Below are 19,465 nucleotides of genomic sequence, written 5' to 3'. Positions count from 1 at the left end.
TGTAATTTGACGGAAATATCGTGAATTCGCTGACTTATCTTATTGTTATTGAAATGAGAGTTGTTTGAAGAGGACTTTTTGCGAAGAAAAGAGATAATTTTCTATCTGACAGCTGCGTCGTATAATTTTATTGAGAACAAACTCCATGGTAGAATAGCTGAAGGTGAACGATGGCCATTGACAGTGAAATGATTCAGCCTCCTCTAAAGCTTTCAATGGGTTTCAAAGCATTTCAAAGCCTTTTACCGTAACAGAAATTATTACGGATAATACCATTCAACATCTTTAATAACCCACGTTTAGCAATAAGAACAAATCAAGGAAATTTATGACGGTCAAATTTGTGGAAAGCAAAATGGCTAAGTGACAGGCAAAGACTTTGCATCTCGGCAAATGTTAGACCCTTCGACTGAAATGAAGGGCAGGTTTTGGCGTTTTAATAATGGGCTTCACGAATTTCGAAAGATAGAGCGAGACAAGAAATAAAAATCTTTCGTGTACAAAATGTAAACACCAGCTGATGACAGAGTCATTAAAAAAGTCAAGTAGTGTCAGTAATTTTGTATTTTTAAATGTGATTTTGAAACCGCACTTCACGCACGTCTAGAAAAAACCACGAAATTTGATGGGACATGGCTGAAAAGAAAATAAATTGCCAAGTGTTGAAAAAAAATACCCTTTACTTACTGCCGCGATGCCACGCGCTTTTTCCAACGTCTCGGAAAAATTACCATCCACGTTTAAAATCTCCAGGCCATCTTCCAGCCATGGAAGTGTATCTCGGACTAGAAAGTATGTTCCCGAACAGAACGAAACGAAGAACAGCCCTATTGCTGTAGCCCATGCCCAACCAAAAATATGAGCAGCTTCGTAGAAGTCAAGCGAAAAATGGCATACTAAATTCACCACCCAAAGTACAAGCCCAAAAGTGCCGAGGATCGGATGATGTTTGCTTCTGTGTCCGATAAAGGCTGTTAAAACGTGGATCGGTCGAAGTACTTTATCCACAATTTCGCGGTTGAGAATCACAGTTTGTGTTGTATTCCTTTCAGGGATGGCCATTTTCTTCAGCGTTCTAAAGTAACGAACTATTGCAGATAACCTTGATTTTTCAGACATGATGCACACTGGTTGTCTAAACCGCTTCTCTTGAATGTGAGCGAATCTTTCCGAAAAACTTCAATTGGCGAAAGCTGCAGGAGCTGAATTGGAGTCATTTGCCCTGCAAATAACAAACAAATAAAGATTCTTTGTGAATAAATTCATCTTTAACGACGACTTTGCATTGATGAATGTGTTTTTCGCACGCGAAGTACGGCCTAACGCGTATTTCTTTTCTTGTTGTTTGCACGATCGCTTCGTTCACAACTTCTGTAGCTTTTAAAGCACTCAATAAAATCTCACTTTTACAGGTGTGCAAACAAAACTTAACGAGCCAACTATCTAAAACCCCTTCTTTAGGGCACTCTAGCAGCGACTTACATTCATCTCACTGAAGTGGTTGTCGTGGGCATTGTGAACTGATCGTAAATATGCACATAGCAACAAGATTTTAGTTTTGTTCAGTTACACGATAATCGTGTGAAATTGATAACACATCCCGCGTCAGTAACGTAATCTTTTCTTTCCTCTTACAGAGGAGGCCCTCGAGAAACGAATACAGCATTTTAATATCGTCAAACAAACAGTGATCATTGCTATTTGACAACTGAGCGCTTTCCCTGTGAGACTGAAAATTTCAGAATCCCTTCGCTGTTTTTTGACCTAAGTGTTCAGTTCACATCAATCTAAGTTAAAAAACTTTGGGGTAGGAAATTTCACACAAATAAGTTCGGACAATTTTGCGTTATCCTTTTTTATTCTCTCGCCGAAAGTGGTGATTTTCTTTTTAATCATATTTACATCACTTACCTATGCATCTCAAGATAAGGACTTGTATACAGTATCATAATTTCGTACCTGCCTGTGCTTTTAGCGAAAAATTCTGTCGGAAGAAAACTCTAGTTCTATCCGGTTCTTTCAAAAGTGAAATTCACAGCTTTATTGTCAGACGGTGAAGTGCCGTACGCTCGATTGCTTTGCAGCCGCCTTCTCCTCTTTGTTTCATTTCAGAACATAACGAAAATAGAATTAAGCGACCGTAAATCAGTAAAATCCCCCCGCGGGCATTTTCTATAGGACCGAACAGAATCAGTTTTTCTTCGCTAAATTCGCACGCCAGGAGGAGAACCGGCACCCAGTATTGCTTCCTAAAAAATCTAACTACTACAAAATTATCGAAAAGAAAATAGAAAAAAAAAAATACAGAGAAAATGTGACACGGTTTGAGACTAAAATCCGCCAAGAATATCTCTAAAACTTTTTATGGAAGATTTTCTAAGCCATTTTACCTTAAAAACGTGTCCAATCCCGTTAGATATCTCACGCACATGTTGGGTTGTATGAGGTCAAGATATCAAAGAAAATCACACATCTTCAGTAGAACTTCGTCAAGGATCTATTCAACGAGCCAGCGCGCTTATGATGTCACCGGGCCATATCAATTTTAATTGGTCAAAGCAGGCTGTTCTTGTTAAGATCTTAAGTAATAGGTGCTTTGATCAAATTGATATACTCCACGTTTAGGAAACTTGGTCTTGTTTTAATTCATTATCTGTGATTTTTAGCACATTTTGTGCCTAAATGCAAACTTCTAATGACTTCACTGACTAGTGCTAGCTGCTACCTTTAGGCTGTCTTTGCCAAGAAGGTTTTTACCACCTCCTTAGCAATACCTTAAATGAACGTCTTTAAGCCTTATTGTATAAGTACCGAGATTTTCATTCAAAGGAGTACGATGGAAGCCTTTGTTTACTCTATTTCTGAGAAATTACACATTATTTCTCAGTAAAATAGAGAAGAGAGCATTCTTTGCTAACGACGGCAACATTGAAACTTGAATACTCGACAGAAAATACGCCAAAACAAAAAAAAAAACAAAAAAATACGGATCCGTTTTGATTTAAATCTCTCTGTAATGCCTAAAAGTGGTACTCGAGGTTTCAGTATCCAATAGCTAGTATAATATTCAAATTTAAATCGTGATATTTTCACTTTCGATAGGTTTTTAAATTTTGCCGTCGGTCATCGGTTGCCTTGGCAGCGAAGGTGCCATGAAACTAAGACACCGTTTGAAGTAAATTAATGAATTACATTTTGCAATGCAAAGAGGCCTTTTAAGTCTTTTGATATCCAAAATATAAATATCAGAAGCATACGAGCTTCAAAACGAACTTTAAAATGTTTCAGAACAATATTTTTCTCTGATATGCATTGAAAAGAGATTCTCCCATACGAATGATAATTTTTAATTTTGATGAATGTTTATTTCATTCATCTTTCTTACTACAGCAGGAGAGGAGAGAACCGTAATTGAAGAAAATAAATGAAGGGGACTAGACAGTAAAACAGTTTAAAAACTGATTCAACATGTACCAAAGGCGCTCGTTTTCAATTCGAATTCTTTACGAGAAACAATCACTCAACTTATTTTAGTTGATTAATCTAAATATGCAACTTCTAAAGGAAGATTGCACTTTATTTTTGCATATTACTGTGGGTGCAAGTTGGAATTCGGCCTACCTTTTGTTTTGTTTTGTTTTGTTTTTTTTTTATGAGCGAGAATTTAAGTCTTCGCTATGAAGATTTAAGTTTTCATCAACGAACGGTGAGAGTCAGTAAACATGATCCTGGAGGGTGAGCTGCAATTTAAGCAATTGCAAAAAAGAATGCTGAAAAATATCCAGGCTTCGATGGGATGAGAGGAATAATGAGAGAAAAGCAAGGACGTTTGCACGGCTTTAAAAATGTACCTAGGTATACCACAAGAAGAAATTGAAAATGAATAGTGTAAAGCTATCTTGGTCTTTTTCTGCTTTACTGCAGTATTTCCAACTGAGTTTCGAAATAAACTTAAGGACATTAGTGTTTGGCTGCCTGCCGATCCGCGTTCCGATTTTCTCTGCGTGGAAGCTTTTTATCCTGTATACCAGCGGTGCACATTCGTAAGTCGGAGCGATAGATATTTAATCTAGTCAGATCATGTTCTCACGATAGCTCTGTTTTTTTTTTTATGCAAATTTGCGATTTTTTGTCCTCACTTTAGAACCTTCCCCCGGCTTTAAAAGTCTATTCAGAAGAAATTCGTATTCTGCAATCACCCGGAGTAAAATTTCTCTGTGACCGACAGTACATCTACAAGCTTTTTTCAGCGTTTTTGTTTCTGCCATTGACGGGTCGTTCGTGCGAGACATTCTATGTGGATGACCGAGCTAAGCTAACAAACATGAGAAATTGTACCTTTTGTTATAATTCAATTCGCAAAAAAAAAACTTTGAATATGCAGATCAGAAAACAAAGCTAAATAAAATTTGCAGTGTTTATTTGTGCACCACCAAGTTTTAAATCAGTTGCAATATTGTAAAAAATTATCTTTAACGGTCGGTCAGAGGTCAGGGGAAAATTCTGATTCGCAAAAACAACCTTAAATAAATTTTACAGGCCTTTGACGTATCATAGTTCCATGTTTACAGTTAGCACCTTTTTAATGTGTTGAAGAAATTATCTTTGGTATTAGAAACTGAAAGATTAAAAAAATACCCTTGTCAGGAGTATTTTGAAGGACCAAGTATGATGTTTTGATAAATTGTAATTGAAGTCTTCTCAAAGGATGGAAACGAATGGAATTTAGCAAGTTCCTTGACGCAAGTATAGAAAAATAGGTTGTCAATCAGGCTCTATAATTCGCATTCTGTATGGATAATTATTAGAAGAATTGTAGGACGCATGCGCAATCTTAAGACTTTTTATTCGGGCAGATTCTCTTCTATAGGGTGTTTGATCGCTTTAACAAGGTTCAGAAAAGAAAATTAAACATTTTTCCTTCGCTTGCCTTCGATATTGCTTATCTTTTTTTTATTTTAAGTCAAGGGCTCTTTACTTGCTGAGGATTTTGTGAGTTTTTTCTCAAGAAAATAAACCGTTATAGCTCACTCAGAAACTTGAATTTTGTTCTTCAAATTTCTTCAGATCTCTTTTCAATATAACAATTTGAGTTGAGTTGTGCACGTCTTCAACTTTTTCTGAGTAATAACTGTGTCATTCACTGAATAACAACGTCTATCACTTAAAATCAGCAGGCTTAAAATGTACTACTTATGATGATGTCAACTGGTACAAGTATACGGAATTAACACTTCGTAACACCCTGTTTTTACTTTCATCCTACCATCACCCTTTTAACCTCTAGTTTCATTTACAAACCGTGGCAGTTGAAAGAATTGCGCATTTAAATTGATATTTTCCCGAAACTATTATAAAGGAAGTAATCCTTCAGAAATCATGCGTGTTTTATTCTCCTCAGGTTTAAGCGACCATCTGAGTCACTCAGTCGTTCGTCTTTGTCTTTGCGGAGGGGCTCATTTATCTAATACTTTGGCCTTCAAAAGAGATTGAAGCCTGCTTGAGACAATGTGTGAACTCAAGCATCGACGGTAAACTATTATCTACATACTTACCTCTCTCCATCAGTTTCAAAATCCAAAGTGATTGATTGGAATACTGCTATCCGCAGCGTGCGGCTAATTCTTACGACAACGGCTGCACAGATCTTGATGGAAATTATTACAGCTGGTAAACATATGTTATATAACTTTGTTGATAACTGATGGAAAAGAAAATTAGTCAAGACTTGTGGTATTAATTCCATAAATTAATAATCTGGCTCTTTGTCAAAAACTTAGGCAATCGTCGATTTTATAGCAGAAATTTTTAACCAATCCGTTTGTTCAATGTGTGGAGGCGCGGTGGCCTCATGGTTAGTGCGCTCGACTCCGGATCGAGTGGTCCGGGTTCGTGCCCCGGCCGAGACATTGTGTTGTGTTCTTAGGCAAGACACTTTACTCTCACAGTGCCTCTCTTCACCCAGGTGTATAAATGGGTACCGGCAATTTAATGCTGGGGGTAACCCTGCGATGGACTGGCATCCCATCCAGCTAGAGGGGAGTAGATATACTCCTAGTCGATTCATGCTACAGAAACCGGAGTTAAGCACCGGCCTAATGGGCCACTAGGCTCGTAAACAGACTTTACCTTTATTCAATGTACCGCCGTTATCGTTTATTATGAGATTGTGGTTGGCCACATGCAAGTGAACTTTCCACAACATCGTGAAAAGTCAATTCTGAATTTTTTTATGAGCTGGCTATAAGACAAAACGTCAGGCTGTTTTATTTTCCATCTCATTATCTTGCAGCTGTATTAAAATTCATGTGTTTTTGGTTTTGTGCAAGATGCAAAATTCTGCCGGTCTCGGTTTTGTTTTGGAAAGTGGCATTCACTATGGGAGGAAAAAACGCTTCTTTTTAATTTATTGATTTAGGGGTCAGCTAATCCTTTATTGTACATTAGTTTTCGCAATTTTCTGCCCGATAATGATGCAAAACCAATTTCTCCAGCATTATTATCAGTATATTATCTCAACATGACAGATGGTGGTGCTCTATTCTAACGACATAACTCTTCGAATAAAAGTTATTTAATTTTTTTTTGCGAGAAACGTTTTTCCTTTAGGTTTATAGTGACAATACACAACATTTATTTTCCTACCTCTGGAAAGCAACGGTCCTTGCGCAATGCACTTTCAAAAGGCAAACAGATATCAGGATTTCTGTCTCCGAAATTGACTGTTCACTCAATAGGTGGTATAAGTGACACGCTCTATAAAAGTTACTTCAAATTGTACAGGAGCGGTAAGTTTTGAAAGACTAGGGCAAGAGTTGAATACGATCTTTACATGTTTTACCCACGAGACGTGACTAAATCAACTGTCAGTGTTATAAGCAGTGCTTGTAAATTTTCTCTCGACCAACCAGTTGTGAGATCAAACTACACAAAGCATCAAACTGAACAGGTTGTGTATTCATTAAAGCAAACATTTACGAAGGGTAATTTTTAAAATATAAACTACTTAATAACTAAGACTGAGGTCGTTACGGGAGTTTCTCAAACTGAGACCTTGCCCTATTGACCAAGCGATAGCGAGGCTTCGTCTCGGTCCACATAAACGCAAAAAAAAAAAAAAAATAAATAAAAAAAGCTCGGCCAATATCCAGCCATCTTGATCTCAAGCATACATAATGCCCTGCTCTGATCTAACTCTTATCAGCAAGAAGCTCAAGCCATATGATATATAATAATTCATAATTTCGCCTCGCGGTGTTCTGTAGTTCAGGAATTATTCACAAAAGCCAACGCAAGGTAAAAGTAGCGCTCCTAAATCTGGAAAAGCTGTTTATTTAGCTGCGCAAGCCCGATAGTAGGTAGTCAAGGAAGTCGAATCGTATTTCGTCATTGATTGTCTAAGTCGTTTAAGAACAGTTGCACATAATAGGGAGCTTAAGCACGAACAATTTTTGAGACGCGAACTGGGTAGCGAGAAGTTTAAAGTTCTCATTATTGATGCTCCTTATCCCGTTTTGGTCAGCAGAGTTTAGTTTGAAATGCTAAAACGTAACGATGACCTCACTGTCGATACATTGGCTTCAAAGCGCGCTAAAAGTAGTTTTATTCGTCTTCCAGCTGCCTTCCGCGTCTAAAAATCGTATCTGCTTAAGTTTTCTAATAACAACTGTAATTCGGTAGCTAATATTGACAATCAGATACGATGAATATATGAAGTTCATATATTTTGAACTGCGGTTATAGATACGTATGATGCACGATCCTCGCAGTAGAGAGCGCTATTTATGCAATAGCGAAAATCAGACCTGAAAAAAATCAGCCCAGTACGGGATTCGAACCAATTGGTAGAGCGCTGCACTAGTATCGCAGAGGTTAGTGGTTCGAATCCCGTACAGGCCTGATCTTTTTCAGGTCTGATTTTCGCTATTGCATAAATAGCGCTCTCAACTGCGAGGATCGTGCATCATACGTAACATTGACAATGTACGATATTTTGAACACACAGTGAGAGTCAACATTACTGGTTTGACATTTCGCGTGATATCGATGAGACACGCGAATTGAATTATTGATCAGGATGGAACTTAGAGAGTCACAGTAATTAAGCAAAATTATAGAAAACTCTGACATTTGCCAACTTGAAGCTCTCCTCATTTTTTCATCTTCCCCCGAGTACAATTTTTTCATATTCCCTCGAGTACGATTCACTATCGTAAACCATTCACTAGTAAAAGAGAATTTCCTTTTATTCACCTCAGTGTTTTTGTTCTTTTGGCCTCGGGATTACTTTCGTTTCAAATCATCAGTTACTAAAAATTACTATTTTCTCTGGAAAGTTCTGTTTTCACTAATTGATGTGATGATCACCAGGGTTTCATTTGGGAGGGACAACGAGGAATTATAAATATTTGCCAAACTGGAATAACCGTGGCTGTGGCTATATATAATTGCATTGACATTTGTGAGTAACTGATTAATCATTTATATATTTTGATAATTTTCTCCCACCAACGTTCTTGAGTGACTTGGTTGAGCCTCACAGACCCTTCTCACCGCAGCGTGTACATATAATGGTAATTGAACTGAGTGGAGTGCAATTTGGGCTGAAATCATACGCGTGGTTTGAAATCACAAGTATGACTTCAGACCAAAATTGCACGACACGAGGCTCAATTACCACTTTATTACATCCATTTCGAAATCGCCCAAATACAGGACTTGGTCAATTCAAATATTTTACCGACGCAGTACTGAGCCGGTTTTTCAACGAAAAGCGGAACCGGAAACGTTTTTACGTCTTATTTTGTATGCAAAACAGAAAGACTTTGACGTCATGTCTCAAAAACTCAGTCAAGTGTAAAATGATGCGATTTAGAGCAAAAAATGATGCGATTTGGGAATAAATCGCACCAATTAGAGCCAATCAGATTACAGGGACCACCAGTGATTTCAAAATGGATGTAATAAATAATATAATCAATACATTCTCACGCTAACCCTTCACATTCTAATTTCAGTGTGCGTATTCTCCCTACTGTTCCCTATACATCACCTTAGGTGCTAACAAGGAGAATTTGTATAAGAATCACAGAGCTTCTTTAGCTGGTGATCATTTCCTTTATTTTCGTGACCCAAGAGAGGTTATCCTATCTTTCATGACCTTCATGTTCGATTCAGGGGCGCTAATTACCCAAAAAAGTGATACCAAAGTTAGCTTTGACCCGCTAGCTCGTTCAGGAAACTGGCACATACCTAGACTAGCATCTCGCCCGCGATAATTGATGTAGTGAAATAAAAAGACCAATGAGAGCTATTCGGACGGAGGACGTTATCAACATATATGGTGCGATTGGTGGATGTTTTAATATTAAAATATTCTAAACCGCATTACAGTAATTGATGGATTACTATCCACCACACGGCCGAGCAAGAGAAAATGAAAATTGTTTCAAAGCCATGTAAACAATGCCAAAAGAATAATTGTTAATTGTGTGCAAAGACTATTATTATAAAGGCTTAAACCCGTGGCATAAAATATCTACATCAAACATTAAATTAAAAAAGTTGTTCTAACTTTATGTATGAAATACGATATGTAGTAAGTAGTTATATGAAAGAAATAAAAAATGGAGGTCAACGAAAAATACAAACAACAAACACAACCTGATCGCATGCAGCTGTAACCGCGAATAAAACACAGCAATAGTTTTTATTCCACATGATTAAGATATTGCCATGCCAACGTTTGAAATTTATGTGGCTTACGCATCTCTCATTCAAGAATGAAATTAATTCATAGTGTTTACGTATTTTTGACGGTTTATTTAACGACTGTGGCGCCCATGTGTTTCATACCTAAGGCGTTGCCACTTTCATAGGATAATTTCCAGTTTGGCTAACTCATTTATGTCAAATGGCCTTGATTAGGTTTAAAAAATTCATAACGAATCGAGAGTATTCTAGGTCACGCCAGTTTCATACTACATGTATATTAGTCTGTCAGAACTGACCGATTAATCTAAACGTCAAGGACATCAGTTATTCAACACTCGAAAGAAAATGCTTAGTCATGTTTGAATCAAACGGTCGAAAAGGCCGTCACTTTCTACTAATGGAAACGCCCTCGGTAATTTTACGTGTTCTAAACACAGCTGTAAAGCCAATTTAGCCATCTAAACCATGGTTAAATAATTTTTTCCGAATTACCGAAGAATGTTTGAGAAGAAAAATTAGGGAACTTTGAATGGAAATGAACGCCTCTGTTATCACTAGGTTTTGTAATTTGTACAGTTTTGTTTGCCTCTTGTGGGGGTTTGCACTCGGCTAGGGAAAAAAGACATTGAGTGGCTGTAGACGCAGTGCTTTGTGCAAATAGAGAGAGACTTTATTTATTTCAAAACAACTATGGTCAGTTATTTTAAGAAACAGAATAGTTTTTTGAAAGGCCTAATTAAAACGAATTGAAGCCAGCTGATCTAACTACTAATTCAAAACTTTCCTCCGTGATATAACCCATGCAAATTTACGCACGCGATTATTCAGCATTGTGACAACGCATTGAATTTTTGTTTGGCAGACTAAAACTCTAGTGCGTTCGGCCGGAATAATCTCTGGAGAATGGAAATTCTAGTATCGAGGGAACGCGATCCCTCCTTGCGCGAAAAACCTTCGAGGTGTTTTACAACAAGTTCCAGGTGAGATAAATTATTCATAAACAATAAGAAGCAAAGATAAAATGCAATTATATTTCTCCATTTTCCCTCGGAAAACGAGGTAACCGTATATCCCATTTCCACCATCATTTTACCAAGATGTAAACAGTTGCGAATATTAACTTCCGCGACAAATATCAACCGGGCTTTCTAGATCCTAAAAGACGTCAAAAATCTTAGTTACTTTGCAAATTAAGAATAAGAAAATACTTTTCATCCAGAGAAACATTTTTCAAAAAGGTAATGGAATCTAATAAAAACAATCTTCAAAGTACATGCTTGATCTGTTAGAGTTTATCACAATTTTGCTTTATTGTTGCAGCCGCGGATGCAAAATTAGCCTCACACTGAGGTACAGAACGCGACTAGTCTTCTTTTTTTCACACAAATTTGAAGCACAAAGTTCCGCGCGATTATTTATACCAAAGTTACCCAAGTGCGATGTATACGTTTGAATTTTTTACTCAATCGAATATGAATAGTATTTGGTGTCCTTAATTTAAATTTTCCTGAGCCTCTCATGTGGACAGCGCAAAACTGATTCTTTACAATTTTGTTGAACCGATAACTGCTTGTTTCCAACTTCGTTCATTTAAGCCGAAAAGGTCTATGCCTAAATTGACGTACATAACAAAAGTTGTTTACCTTCAAACTTCGCGTTAGCTGACATGTTTACCCTCAGGTCGCCGCTTCTTGGCTTTCTGGACTTTTTTCTCCGAATGATGCGCAAATGTATCGACCTCGCTTTAATTTCTTACCCGGCAGCACGAACCTTTTTTCCAACTCAGCATCAATTTTGACATCGCACTTTAAAGTGCAGACTTTGTTTTAAATAAACAACACTCAATATTTGGTCAAATCGCTAATGGATTTCATATTCATGAAAAGAATATTACTAAAAATAAAACCTTAGAGTCTTCCGCGGGGCAGCTGCTTAACTCTGACTGAACAGGTTAATGTTAGAAAAATTAAAAAGTAAATTGTTGAAGCATCCAAGATGGATTTATTTATTAAACTTCTATTGTTAAATTTTTAGTCATAACAACAACAGTTCTCGTTCCAATAAGTTCCTCCTTTTCGTCTCCCTCATTTTTTTTCGCAAGAACTCTTACAAGGGACACATTTTCTTCTGTACAGCACTCTGATCAATACCCCAGGCCACTTCGGTTTCCGGATTGAATGGGTATCTACATAATCTGATTTTGGTATAAACTCAATATCTTTGGATGAAAAACTTTCTTTTTATCAATTGCCAATAAAAGCTTTTGAAAAGGGCTCGCAATTTCGAGTTATCATATTTATTATTCCATTCATACCACAAGGAAGCTCTGTCGACTGTTGGCCCAAAGCGATGTTTTTGCTGGAATTGTGTGGTAATCAATTTGCAAGACGATATAAAAGTCAGTATTTTCCCATTTTGGCATTAACAACTATCTTGGCAAGGAAAAGTCTTTCACAGTTTCTAGAAGTTTCTTTTAAATTCTATCTCTTTTTTTTTTTTTATAGCGTCGGACTTAAACCATAAAAAAGCAGTGAAAAGGGTTATACTAAAATTCTTTTGTAAATTTAGAAAAATAACGTATTTTTCCGGCCAATGAATTCTTTAACTAGATTGAAATTCAGTTTCATTCTCTCAAGTACGGAAATTAGAAATCTTGCTATCGGCAAACGTTATTGCGTTGTGAAGCGTGGGGGTATATCTGTGACTTTGATCAAGAAGTGCTTTAGGTTCGCATCAGAAAGATTTTTTATCCCGTGCTACAGCAACGTCAGACTGCTGATGAAGACTGTGGGCTCGATTAGGCCACACTTGACCGCACAGTTGAGTCAATCAATACAAATCCCAACTGATAGCGATGTCTCTCATATAACAAACAAATTCCTGCAATAAGAGATACATAAAAACTAGCAGGTATTTGGTATCGAGCCGGTATCATGGCTGCCACGCTTAATTTTAAGAGGTATAGAGTTCTTTATTTTTTGCTTATTATTAGCTCAGTTGTTCCGCATAAGGAAAATTATTATTCGTTTAGGAAAACCACGAGCCATACCGACATCTCAAATGGCTTTGAATCAAGGCGCAGGGTTGATTTACTGCGCCTTTAACGAAGTCGGGAAGGAATCCAAATCAAGCTAACAAAAACATTCTGCTGAACAAACAAAGCCTTTTGTAAGATGTCTAAGCGGGGTTCTACATGCCTTGCTATGTTCGGGCCCGGACCCGCAGTGGGAGGATCTCACGCCCCCCAGTGAGACTGGACTTATGACGGGACCACCCTACTGAGGACATTTTGTTGTGTTACTATTATGGTATATAAAAAATACATGTGGTTTTCGCTTGAAGTTATTTTAGTAGTCTGAACAAGTTATTTTAGTAGTCGGAACAAAACCTTTTTAGTAGTCTGAACAGAACATTATAGTCCTTCGAAGCCGGATTTGAGAAACTTTTGGGGAAGCAAAGAACTTAGCAGAAAAGTAAACATCGAGAGAAACGATTACAGTTTTGAATATGGCAGACAACTGTGCATCGTCAGCGGAGGAAATTGTGCGTGAAATGTCTCTTTCCTTAGTCAAAGCTGAGTTACAAAGGAGAGGATTACCGGCAAAAGGAAAGAAACCAGCTCTCATGGCTCGACTTATAGTTGCTATAAAGGAAGAAGAATCTAATCCTCCATCTTTGCAAAACAAAAGTAAGGAATCGACTCATATAGGCTCTAAAACAAGCCTTGCCAGCTGACTACGTGCCTGCAGCATCAACTGGTCAACTTTCGCCGTCACAGTCTGCCAATCATCAGTTAAGTAATTTTCAGTTGTTAAGAAGGAAAGAAATGATCCTTAAGATGGACATTAATGCTGTGATACAAGTAATACTTGAGACAAGCAAAAGTCCCAGCAACAACATCATAAGAATGGAAAATCGTGTTCAAAAGTTGAATGGTTACATGGAGAGTTGCAGTGAGGTAAGAGAGGAAATTATTGCTCTTATTTCTGATGATAAACTTGCTGAAGAAGCTCAAAAGTGGATTGACTATCAACGAGTGATTGATAATGCTTTAGACATAGCTCAAGAGTATATATCTAGACAAGCAATTTCCAAAGCAGACGAACAAACTACTTCGAGTTCAGCGGAGCACAAACGGTCACATTTAAAATGACCAAAACTTGAGTTACCCAAGTTTGATGGAGATGTTTTAAAATTTCAAAATTTCTGGGACCAATTCGAGGTTGCTATTCATGATAATGACAATGTGCCTTCTGTTCAAAAATTCACCTACCTGCGTTGAGTACTTGAAGGGATTGCTTATCACACAATCGAGGGATTTGAAGTCACTAGTGCTAATTATCAGCATGCTGTTGATGCTCTGAAACATCGCTTTGGTAGGAAAAGAATAATTATTTCATCTCTAGTCAAGTCAATTATCCAGTTACCAAGGTCAAACGAAAGGGTAGAGTTTTTGCGAGATCTCCATGACACGCTAAAGAATCGGATTAGAGCACTGGAGGCCCTTGCGAAAAGCCAACGACCCATTCTTGTATCCTCCTTCCAATATTAGAAACCAAGCTTCCACCTGAGTTATCCGAGAAATGGGAATTAGAACTAACTGACACAAAGCAAGAAAGTGTTAATCTTGAACTTTTCTTCAAATTCCAGAATAAACAAGTGATTTCCAAGGAGGCCGGGAAAAGGAATGCTAGTATGATTGGTGAGAATGTTGGGACAGCTAGAGGAAGTGGAGGACGAGACAAGGATGGAGCTGGGGCAAGGAACACCCGGGAGAAAGTGTTTTCAGCAGCCGCTCTACTAGCAAGTGAGACAAATCGGAGAAGTTATGCAGCTTGCCATGTGTGTAAGGAGCAGGGACATGAAACCTTTAAATGTCCAGAGCTTGAGCGAAAGTCAGTTGACAAACGCTGGCAGTTAGTAAGAGAGAGCCGGCTATGTTTTAACTGTTTAAAGCCTGCAAATACTTTCCACTATTCTTCAGTTTGCCGCCAACCCAAGTGCAAAGTTGAAGGATGTGGCCGGCGTCATCACAATATATTTCATGGTGACTGGGATCCTACCATGTAAGAAAAGGGACATACAACATTAAGTGGATTCGTGGCTTCGTACAACTCCAAGATGCAACAAACCTTATTACAGACTGGGACAGCCATGCTGGTTTCAGACGATTTCCAGAGAGCACCTGTAAGAGTTTTGTTTGACTCAGGAAGCCAGAGGTCTTATATCACCAAGAAGGTTGCCGAATCATTTGCCCTTGATGGACCTTCTGAGGTCCTTAGTGTATCCATGTTAGGGGGAGAAACCAGTCAAACGAAGAGAATGAAGAAAGTCAGGTTCTCACTTGCCTCTGTTCAAGAAAACGTTTCAACGCCAGTTAGAATGGAGGCCCTCACCATTGACAAGATCTGCACACTACTAGAACCAGTGGAGATCAGGCTAGAAGATTACCCCCACCTGCGGAACTTGATACTTGCCGACTCGTACCCTCGTGGACCAGTTAATGTCGATATTTTGATAGGAGCAGACTTTTACTTTTCATTTATAAGTGGTAAATGCAAGAAAGGGGAAGCCACTCATGCTCCCACTGCAGTAGAGTCAACACTTGGATGGATTGTAGGAGGACCCATCGAGGGTCTTTCTTCTAAGAACACTCAATCCATGTTGTCTACCGTGTGCATTGATCCAGTTACAGACATTCTTAAGCAGTTTTGGGAGCTGGAATCTATTGGAAATGTAGATAAAGGGAATACACCCATGTCCTTAGAGGAAGAAGAGTCTGTTAGACAGTTCAACGAGGGACTGAAGTTTGATGGTGAGCGTTATGAAGTACCGCTGTTATGGAAAAGCGATGCTCCGCCATTCAAGTCAAACTACCTCCAGGCAGCCAAGAGACTTGAGAGTGTCGAAAGACAGCTGAGAAGAAACCCAGAGAGAGCCAATGCTTACAAGGATACCATCAACCAATACGTAGATAAGGGATTTGCCGTAGAAGTAAAGGAAGCAGTTGATGATAACGAGAAGGTCAGGTATTTACCTCATCACGCAGTCTTTCGAGAGGGCAAGAAAACTACAAAATGCCGTGTTGTTTTTGATGCTTCAGCATATGACGAGCATGAGGTATCTCTCAATGACTGTATTCTGTCAGGGCCAGCACTTCAACCTAACCTGGTATCAGTATTCGATTCCGAGCACGTAGGATTGCACTTATGGCTGATGTTGAAAAGATGTTCCTCCAGATCAAGGTTGACGAACGAGACCAGGACGCTCTACGATATCTTTGGAGGGATCTACAAAGTGATAAACCACCGAGAGTGTACAAGCTGCAAAGGTTGGCATTTGGTGTTAATTGTAGTCCATTCCTGGCCATTGCCGCAGTTCAAAGCCATGCGAAGAAATGCAGTGAAGAGTTCCCTGATGCATCAAGGGAAGTCCTGTCGAACATGTACGTGGATGACTGCCTTAGTGGTGCTGATGATGTTGAAGATACAGTGAAGTTACAGCAGTCCTTAAGCGTGATGATGGAACGAGGTGGATTTAATCTGACAAAGTGGGCCAGTAATTCGATGAGGGTCCTTAGCCGCATTGCAGAGCAAGATCAGGCAGAGTCCATTACTGTTGATTTCAATGCAAGGGAACCGCTCAAGGCACTGGGAATATGTTGGAATACACTAACTGATTGCTTCCTCTTTAACGTGCCACCAAGTACGCTGGCCGTTCGTGACCCTGAAACGAAGAGAAGTCTGTTGAGCATTGCGTCAAGGGTTTTTGACCCTATGGGACTAATCACACCATTTTCAATCAGAGCGAAAATGTTGTTCCAGGAACTATGGCAGAAGGGTTTACAGTGGGAGGACCAGTTAGATGAGGATATTGCTAAGCAGTGGAGGTCGTGGAAATCGGAACTTTCACAGTTAAGATGTATCACCATTCCCCGCTTTTTCTTGGAAAACATTGGATCAAGTTCTAGAATAGAGCTCCATGGCTTCTGTGATGCTTCACTTAAGGCATACGGTGCGGCAGTCTATATCAAGTGCTTGGATGAAACCGGCGATCCGTCAACACATCTTGTCATGTCCAAATCAAGGGTGGCTCCCGCAAAGGCTGTATCGTTACTGAGATTAGAGTTACTTGCAGCTGTTGTTAACGCAAGATTGCTGAAGTTTGTTGTAGAATCCCTAACGTTAACACTCAAAGTAGAGCAGGTAGTGTGCTGGACTGACAGCATGGTAACTCTTCAGTGGATCAGAGGCTCAAGTAGCCAGTGGAAGACATTTGTAGCAAACCGCGTTGCTGAGATTCAGTCCACATGGGACCCACACCATTGGAAACACTGTCCAGGGGAGGACAATCCTGCTGACTTACACGTGGAGTGCCCCTAAAGGTCTTAGCTGATAGCAAGTTTTGGTGGAGTGGACCGTGCTGGTTATCTTCTCAATGCCTGCCTGAACAACGAGAGTCGCCAAACGAATTGACCGAGTCTGTAGAGAAAGAAAGAAAACAAGGGGTGACAAGAACGTGCGCGTTGATTACTATGGAACCAGTAATTGATCCATCTCGATATGAGCAATGGCTGACGCTAATCCGGGTAACAGCATTTGTTCTTCGAGGTGTTCGAGCTTTTAAGTTAGGAATAAGTGCAGGTTCCAAAGAGCTGTCAGTCGAGGAGCTGCAAGATGCCAAGTTAAGGTGGTACCGGGAGATACAACAAGAGGTGTACCAAGCAGAGTATGAAAGGCTGGAGGAGGACCTTCCTTTACCAAACACCAGTGCTATATTAAAATTGGACCCTTATTTCGACAAGAGAGATCGCTTGCTGCGGGTAGGAGGTAGATTACAGCACTCAGACTTGCCAGAGGGTACCAAGCATCCAATAATCTTACCACATGGGCATGCGGTAGTTGAGAAAATCATACACAGTGTGCACAAGGAGTTACTTCATGCTGGACCTGAGGGCACTCTTTCGGTTCTACGACAAGAGATCTGGCTCACCAAGGGACGTCGTGAAGTTAAAAGAATCCTGGAAAAGTGCCTTGTTTGTCGACGTCGACGAGTTGGTCCATGTTCACAGAAAATGGCGCCATTGCCATCAGAGAGGGTGTCATTGTCTCCAGCCTTCACTCACGTTGGTGTAGACTTTGCAGGGCCATTGTTCGTACGAGGGAGTGCCTCCCCAGAAAAGGCTTACATATGCATCTTCACTTGTGCCTCCTCCCGCATGACCCATCTAGAGCTTACGAGTGACTTGTCCACTAAAGAGTTCTTTCAGGTATTTCTTCGTATGATCAGCAGACGAGGGCTCTGTAGAACCATCTGGTCTGACAATGCGAAGACGTTCAAATGCGCTGACCGTGAGATCCAACAGTTGTTCACACAAGGGTCATCTGTCAGTAAAGGATTGTGGGACAGGATAGATCAGGAAGAGCTCCAGGCCAAATTGACCTCCAAGGGAATCAAGTGGAAGTTCATCGTCGAGCGCTCCCCTTGGCATGGCGGCTGGTGGGAAAGGCTGGTGCGTTCAGTGAAGGAACCTCTTCGCAAGATCTTGGGCAAAGCGCTGTTGTCCTATCAAGAGTTGGCCGCCATCCTTACCAGGATTGAAGCCGTTATTAACTCGAAACCGCTCACCACAGTAAGTGACGACATAAGAGATCTAACGCCTATAACACCAGCTCATCTTGCTATTGGAAGATCCCTGTTTAGCTTACCGGACTTCGTAGACGAAATTTCAGCAAACAAAAGCACAACGAGGCAGCGATATCTGTACCAGCAGAAGCTTATTAACCATTTCTGGCAACAGTGGCGGGGAGAGTACTTGCATCAGTTATCCGTCAGAAAGAAGTGGAAGAATGAACAACCAGCCCTCAAGATTGGAGATGTAATGCTGATTTCTGAAGACAAGGTGTCGAGAGGAAAGTGGCCGATGGGAAGAGTTGAAAGATTGCTTCCTGGAAAGACGGCTTGATTCGTACTGTTGTTTTGAAGACAAAGAAAGGGCTTCTTAGGAGACCTGTACAGAGGCTACATCGTCTCGAAGCAAGCAGTACTCAATTTGGAAGTGGCGAGTTTGGTGACAGCGGTGCTTACGGTGGGGAGTCTGTTGCTCGAAAGGTCAAGAAAAGAGCGAAGAAGAAACAAGTTACACGGAAACCAGCGTCAAGTCTCCAAAAGTATTGGAGAGGTGGGGAGGATGTTTGGGCCCGGACCCGCAGTGGGAGGATCTCACGCCCCCCAGTGAGACTGGACTTATGACGGGACCACCCTACTGAGGACATTTTGTTGTGTTACTATTATGTTATAAAAAAAATACACGTGGTTTTCGCTAGAAGTTATTTTAGTAGTCTGAACAAGTTATTTTAGTAGTCGGAACAAAACCTTTTAGTAGTCTGAACAGAACATGCTATTCCTGGACACGACCGTCCTCTGGATAGTAGTGTTTTCCACGACTTATATTCCTAAGAATGCAGGTCCTACATTTCCTCAAGACTTGAACTTTTCGGACATTTGTAACAACGAGCCGGGCTCGAATTTGCACTGATTGGCAACGAACCGGGCTCCAATTTGCATATTGGCAGTGAAGGACGCACTCCATTGATCATCACATACTCTCGTGAGCAGTTGTTGCAATTAAGATCTTCAAGGAATGCTCTATTGTACACCATGATTCAGGATTTGAGGGACTGTAACATCTTAAGGAAGGAAAGACCTAGAGCTGGCAGGTTGGTTCGTTTCAGGAAATTCAATAGGCATA

At 39.9% G+C, this 19,465-nt stretch overlaps 4 protein-coding genes across 10 annotated transcripts in view; 3 read left to right on the top strand and 1 right to left on the bottom strand.

Annotated features, from left to right (window-relative positions):
• LOC111325747 (uncharacterized) overlaps nt 1-19,465 on the bottom strand; it is a 33,299-nt gene that overhangs the window by 5,129 nt on the left and 8,705 nt on the right. Inside the window, exons 1-2 of one of the 7 annotated variants that reach the window (XM_022929737.2) lie at nt 11,358-11,524; nt 688-1,222 (exon numbers count right to left, since the gene is read on the bottom strand). In XM_022929737.2, the coding sequence (XP_022785472.2) occupies nt 688-1,119 (432 nt within the window). In that variant the 5' untranslated portion in view covers nt 1,120-1,222; nt 11,358-11,524. Of the gene's footprint in view, nt 1-687; nt 1,223-1,482; nt 1,502-1,911; nt 2,360-2,390; nt 2,603-5,555; nt 5,680-11,357; nt 11,525-19,465 lie in introns of those variants that run through there. The other 6 variants (XM_022929656.2, XM_022929871.2, XM_022929798.2 and 3 more) reach the window with 6 other exon arrangements.
• Nucleotides 12,578-16,316, top strand: LOC148734369 (uncharacterized). Its single transcript, XM_088754405.1, has 2 exons — nt 12,578-13,672; nt 14,365-16,316. Exon 2 carries the CDS (start codon nt 14,836-14,838, stop codon nt 16,207-16,209), a length of 1,374 nt encoding a protein of 457 aa, XP_088610531.1. The 5' UTR covers nt 12,578-13,672; nt 14,365-14,835; the 3' UTR covers nt 16,210-16,316.
• On the top strand, nt 16,233-17,096 carry LOC148734368 (uncharacterized). Its single transcript, XM_088752773.1, has one exon. It carries the CDS (start codon nt 16,233-16,235, stop codon nt 17,094-17,096), a length of 864 nt encoding a protein of 287 aa, XP_088608899.1.
• On the top strand, nt 17,249-18,679 carry LOC148734367 (uncharacterized). The gene has a single exon (XM_088752772.1). It carries the CDS (start codon nt 17,249-17,251, stop codon nt 18,677-18,679), a length of 1,431 nt encoding a protein of 476 aa, XP_088608898.1.

This window comes from Stylophora pistillata, chromosome 3 (assembly GCF_964205215.1).
Source record: "Stylophora pistillata chromosome 3, jaStyPist1.2, whole genome shotgun sequence".
Classification (NCBI taxonomy): Eukaryota; Metazoa; Cnidaria; class Anthozoa; order Scleractinia; family Pocilloporidae; genus Stylophora; species Stylophora pistillata.
The sequence above is the reverse complement of the archived record's forward strand: the minus strand, read 5'-3'. Positions and strand labels throughout refer to the sequence as shown.

Excerpts from the sequence above, each read along its gene's own strand:
- LOC148734367 (XM_088752772.1), top strand. The coding sequence starts at position 17,249 with ATGGAACCAGTAATTGATCCATCTCGATATGAGCAATGGCTGACGCTA.
- LOC148734368 (XM_088752773.1), top strand. The coding sequence starts at position 16,233 with ATGATGGAACGAGGTGGATTTAATCTGACAAAGTGGGCCAGTAATTCG.
- LOC148734369 (XM_088754405.1), top strand. The coding sequence starts at position 14,836 with ATGCAACAAACCTTATTACAGACTGGGACAGCCATGCTGGTTTCAGAC.